The sequence below is a fragment of the Engraulis encrasicolus genome, chromosome 17, assembly GCF_034702125.1.
Source record: "Engraulis encrasicolus isolate BLACKSEA-1 chromosome 17, IST_EnEncr_1.0, whole genome shotgun sequence".
In the NCBI taxonomy this organism is placed as follows: domain Eukaryota; kingdom Metazoa; phylum Chordata; class Actinopteri; order Clupeiformes; family Engraulidae; genus Engraulis; species Engraulis encrasicolus.
Genome location: NC_085873.1, coordinates 19,189,115 through 19,194,114, shown reverse-complemented (window position 1 = coordinate 19,194,114; position 5,000 = coordinate 19,189,115). Strand labels below are relative to the sequence as shown.

The following is a 5,000-nucleotide window of genomic DNA, read 5'->3' as shown; positions in this document are numbered from 1 at the left end:
GTCTTCTCCTCTTCCTCCTCCTCCTCTTCCTTTTCTTTTGCTCTCCTGACTCTGTGCGTCCTCACCTTCAGCCTTATCCACACCTCCTTCACCACTAACCCCCAAAACCCCATGCTGACACAGCCTCCCTCCCCTCCTCTTCTCTTTCTCTCCTCTGCCTCCCTCTTCTCTTCTCCACCTTCCCTCTTGCTCCTTGTTTTTCTTTTCCTTCTCCTTCTCCTCCCCTCCTTCCCGCCCCCCGTGCTGACAGCAAGCATGAGGATTAGCCCCCAGCTAACCCCGGCCACCTGCTGCACCGCGGCTCAGACACAATGCTAACTACTCTACCAAGAGAAGACTGGACACAGCACAGCAATGCTAATAACGCTACCAAGACAAGACTTCACAACCCACAGCACAGCAAGGCTAACAACAGCAGAAGACACAGCACAATAAATGCTAACATTATCTGGAGAAAATGGCTACACTAGCCAACAAACAGCAACACACAATCACCACACTCTCACAATGCTCACAATTCATTAATTTTTTCCAGAATTAATAAACGCTACTCTACTGTTACTCCACTCTACAACGCTAACAAGACCATCTACGCAGCACAGCTATGCTACCCTACAAATGGAAAGACACAGTCACCACATATTCACACCTCTACCATGCTACACCATAAAACAATGCAGTTTTAATTCAACACTTACAAATTACTCTGGGACCAAAATACATGGAAGATGTTTAATTAGCTATGTACGTGTTTAAGTCACACTGCATTTTTACTGTGCACCAGGGGAAGACTGCACTGTTCACAGATCAGCTACAAAAGCTAAAACACAGTCGAGTTCAGACTGTATCAACTTCATTCAACATAATAAAACTGAGTTCAGACTACTGTATCAACTTGACTCAACATGGCTGAGTTCAGCATCAACCTCACTCAACATTGCAGTTTCTTTCATGATAATAACCTTTGTCTTGTGAGTTAACGCATAGCTTTTTCATAAAGCATCACATTTAACTACAACATGTGTGTCTGGTCCTTATGATAGCCCTTTGAGTTTCGATGTTCACATGGTTTCCTTGGTTAATGCATTTTGACATAGGGCACCAGAGCCAACGCAAGTCATGAGACTGCCAAAACAAACATCACCAACAACAAACATCTACTGAGTCCTGAGAGAAGTGAAGTTACTGCTCTCTCTCTCTCTTTGTCACAACTGTAGCCCAAATCGGGACAACTTCTGTCACCAAGTCTGTCCCCAAACTAGCTAGTGGGACGCTAGTGGGCCAACCCTCCTGGGACAGTCCTTTAAAAACCTGCATGGGAGCCGGTTTCTTTTGCCCCCTTGCACAAACACAAAGGGGACTTGGTATCGTTATTATGATAATACTGGGCACCCATTTAGCAGTGGGAAGGGAGCCAGGGGCTGCTCAAAGGGCTCTCTATGTTTGCGGACTGCAGTGGAATGAAGACGGACGGCCTCTCTGTTATTTTTTTTGTTTTTTTTCCCTCCACAGTCCGTCCCATAAGCGCAACAACACTGATAAGGTCGGGAGTGAAGAATAATGGTCTAAAAAAGTTTAGTCAAAGTGTTTTTAAAGAAAAGGTTTTTCTTTTCAACTAACTTTGGACAAACACGTACCTTAAACCAAAGAGCACCTACCAGAACATTTTTTCACATTTTCTTTAAAGGGACTGAGCAGACTTGCAACAATTGTTTTAAAGCATGTTAAGCTTGCTGGCATGGATATATATGGGTTTTGACAATGTATTTGGGAAGTGTCCAACAAAGTTCAGAAAACAAGTGGCATGGGAAAATCAAGTCAAGTTTTTTTTTTTTTGCTATGACACTATGTGCCTGTTTAGACACGTACAGGCAGAGAGAGAGAGAGAGAGAGAGAGAGAGAGAGAGAGAGAGAGAGAGAGAGAGAGAGAGAGAGAGAGAGAGAGAGAGAGAGAGAGAGAGAGAGAGAGAGAGAAAGAGAGAGAGAGTTGTCAGGATGCCAAAGCAATCAAACATGACACAGATGAGTCTGGGAGCGGGATTACAAAAAAGAAAGAAGAGATAGAAAAAAGAAAAGAAAAGAAAAGAAGAAGAAAGGGTAGATCGAATAGACGGCAACAGAAACCCGCTGGACTGGTCTCCCCACCCCTCCCTGCATGCCTGCAAGTTCACCCTGCGGAGACAATCAACAAGACTCCACTCCCCTCACTCCACTCCCACAACACAGGAGTCAGAGTCAGCAGGAGGCAGAGACATGCATACCACTGACCTGGCCTGAGAGAGAGAGAGAGAGAGAAAGAGAGAAAGAGAGAGAGAGAAAGAGACGGGGACTGATGTGTGAGAGAGGATGACATGGAGAACGAAAGCAAGAATGATAGAGTGAGAGAGTGTGTGAGAGAAGAAGAGACAGATAGATTGAGAGAGAGAGAGAGAGAGAGAGAGAGAGAGAGAGAGAGAGAGAGAGAGAGAGAGAGAGAGAGAGAGAAAGAGAGAGAGAGAGGGAGAGAGAGAGAGAGAGAGAGAGAGAGAGAGAGAGAGAGAGAGAGAGAGAGAGAGAGAGAGAGGGAGCAATAAAGAGAGAGACAGCACCTTAAGCACTTTCCCAACACTTCCTGCATTGATTGCTGGAAGGAGTCTGAAGGTCAGTGCCAGACCAGTCTAAGGTGAACGCTGATGAGGAAGGGGCAAGAGGAGAGGACAGTAGTACTGTAGCCATGACAACAACCGATGAGGGGGCAAGAGGACAAGTGTAGTACTGTACCCATGGCAACAACTGATGAGGAGGGGGCAAGAGGACAGTAGTACTGTACCCACAACAACAGCACAGAGGGGGAAGAATATTGCAGCACTGTACCCATGACAACCGAGTAGTAAGAGAGTAGTTCTGTACCCATAACAACAGAGTAGTACCAGAGTAGTTCTGTACCCATAACAACATCACAGAATAGTACCAGAGTAACACTGTACCCATGACAACATTAGCAGCGTAGTGCAAGAGTAGTACTACCTATAACACCATCACAGAGAGGGCAAGAGTGGGGAACCACGACAACATCAGTGGACGCCCCAACACACACCTTTTGTCTGCATTTCCCTCTGAAACCCTTCTGCTTTCAAAACCACACACTTACTGACCACACTATGCTGTATTACTGTACTGCTACTGACCACACTGTACTGTACTTTTCACTTGCAGGCAGAGCCACAGTTTACACTCTACATAGTGCAGGCAGGGCCTGTTGTGGCCCAGCTGTGGCCCATATGTGGCTCAGCTGTGGCCTGTTGGCTATCGCAGTGTTATGCTTTGTGCAGGCAGCGGTGCCTGTTAGCTATTGCAGTGTTATGCTTTGAGCAGGCAGACAAGGCCTAGTGGCTACTTCAGTGTTATGTTTTTACCTGCTGCTTCCGGCTCTGCTTTCTCTACTTTCTCCGCTTTGTTCTGTCGCCGGGTGGTGGCGAACTCCGACTTCCGCAGCGAGCTGGGGGCCGTTTTCCTGTAGAAGCTGTTCCGGTCCAGAGAGTTGGTGTAGCAGGGCTTCCGCGCCCCCCGGCTACGTTTCCCGCCGGTCTCCGCAGGATCCGACCGATCCGAACCCGGACGGGCCGGTTCCGAGTCCTGCCTGTCGAGGAGGCGGTCACGTGTCAGCGTGACTTGGTCGTCGTAGGACCGGCGCTTCCCGGCGGGCTGCTTGTGGTACTGGGTGGCGGGTTCGGGTTCGGATCCGGATCGGTACCGGGCCTCGTTCTCCACCCAGGCCTTAATGGTCTCCTCCTTCTCCTGGCTGTAGAATAAATCCTCCCGTGTGCGCTGGCGTTGAAGCGGGCCGGGAGCAGCTGTTGTGTCCTCATAGCGGTCCCTGGACTCCCTGTTTCTGTCGTGGTCACTGTCTCGGGAGTTGTGTCGGTCATACTGGCCCTTATCTTTACCCTTGTACTCGTACTGGTCCTTCTCCTTTGACTTAGATCCATCGCCTTCCCTATAGTCGTAATGATCTTTGTAGCGGTCGGCCTCTCTGCGCTTGTATCTGTCTTTTTCTCGATCTTTGTCGCCATCTTTTTCTCTATAGTCATAATGTTCGCCCTGTCTGCGGTCATATCTGTCCCTCTCCTTTTGGTCGTAATGGTCCCTATCACGTTGGGAATACTGGTCCCTTGACCTGCGGTCTTTCTCGTGATATTCGTATCGGTCATCGTTTCTGTCACAGCTGTCTTTCGCCCTGCGTTCGTATCGGTCTTTCTCCCGATAGTCGTCCCTGCGGTCGTAGTCATAGTCCTTCTCCCTCTGCTCGTACCTCCTCTCTCTCCTCCTCGAGTCCTCCTGGTACCTGGGGTCATACTGTTTACTCTCCTTGTAGTCATAGCGATCCCCTTTCTGTGGGGTAAGCCTGTCTCTGTCACCATAGCGATCCCCTTTTTGAGGGCTGCTATACGCGTCTCTGTCGTCGTAGCGATCGCCTTTCTGAGGGCTGCTATACCTGTCCCTGTCGTCATGGTAATCACGATAGGTCCGACTGCGACTGCTGGTCTTATAGTGGTCCGACTCCCGTCTCCCAACATCGTCTCTCTCCCGCTCATAATAATCCACCTTGTCGTTGCCGTAGCGATCCTCGGTCCTACCACCGCTGCCACCGCCGCTGTACCTGCTGTCCCTGGTGTCCCTGTAATAGCCATCCTCATCCCTATAGTCGTACCGGTCGCCATCGCTGTACTCGTAGCTCTCCCGCCTCCGCAGGTCACGGGGGTCGTAGTATCCGGGGTCGTCCGGGCCGTCATAGAAGCAGTGTGTCGATGGAGAGTCCTGTGGCTTGCGGGGCTGGTGGTAGACAGCCTCTGGGCTCTGGTAGAAGTACTGCTGCTGTTGCTGTTGCTGTTGCTGATGCTGCTGATGCTGGTGTTGTTGTTGTGGAGGGGAGGCCACTCTCTGGGGTACCCTGTCCCAGTCCTCGTACTCCCAGCTGGCCTGCCGAGGCCCGCTGGCCGGCCGCAGGTACGTCTGGTACT

At 49.9% G+C, this 5,000-nt stretch overlaps 1 protein-coding gene across 3 annotated transcripts in view; it reads right to left on the bottom strand.

Annotated features, from left to right (window-relative positions):
* The window catches only part of dnmbp (dynamin binding protein), a 123,120-nt gene that overhangs the window by 47,419 nt on the left and 70,701 nt on the right, over window positions 1-5,000 (bottom strand). The window contains exon 1 of one of the 3 annotated variants that reach the window (XM_063221930.1): window positions 3,396-5,000. This exon is cut by the window's right edge and continues 1,105 nt beyond it. The exons of the other annotated variants lie outside the window; for them this stretch is intronic. Within the exon in view, the coding sequence (XP_063078000.1) occupies window positions 3,396-5,000 (1,605 nt within the window). The remainder of the gene's footprint in view (window positions 1-3,395) is intronic. 3 annotated transcript variants of the gene reach the window in all.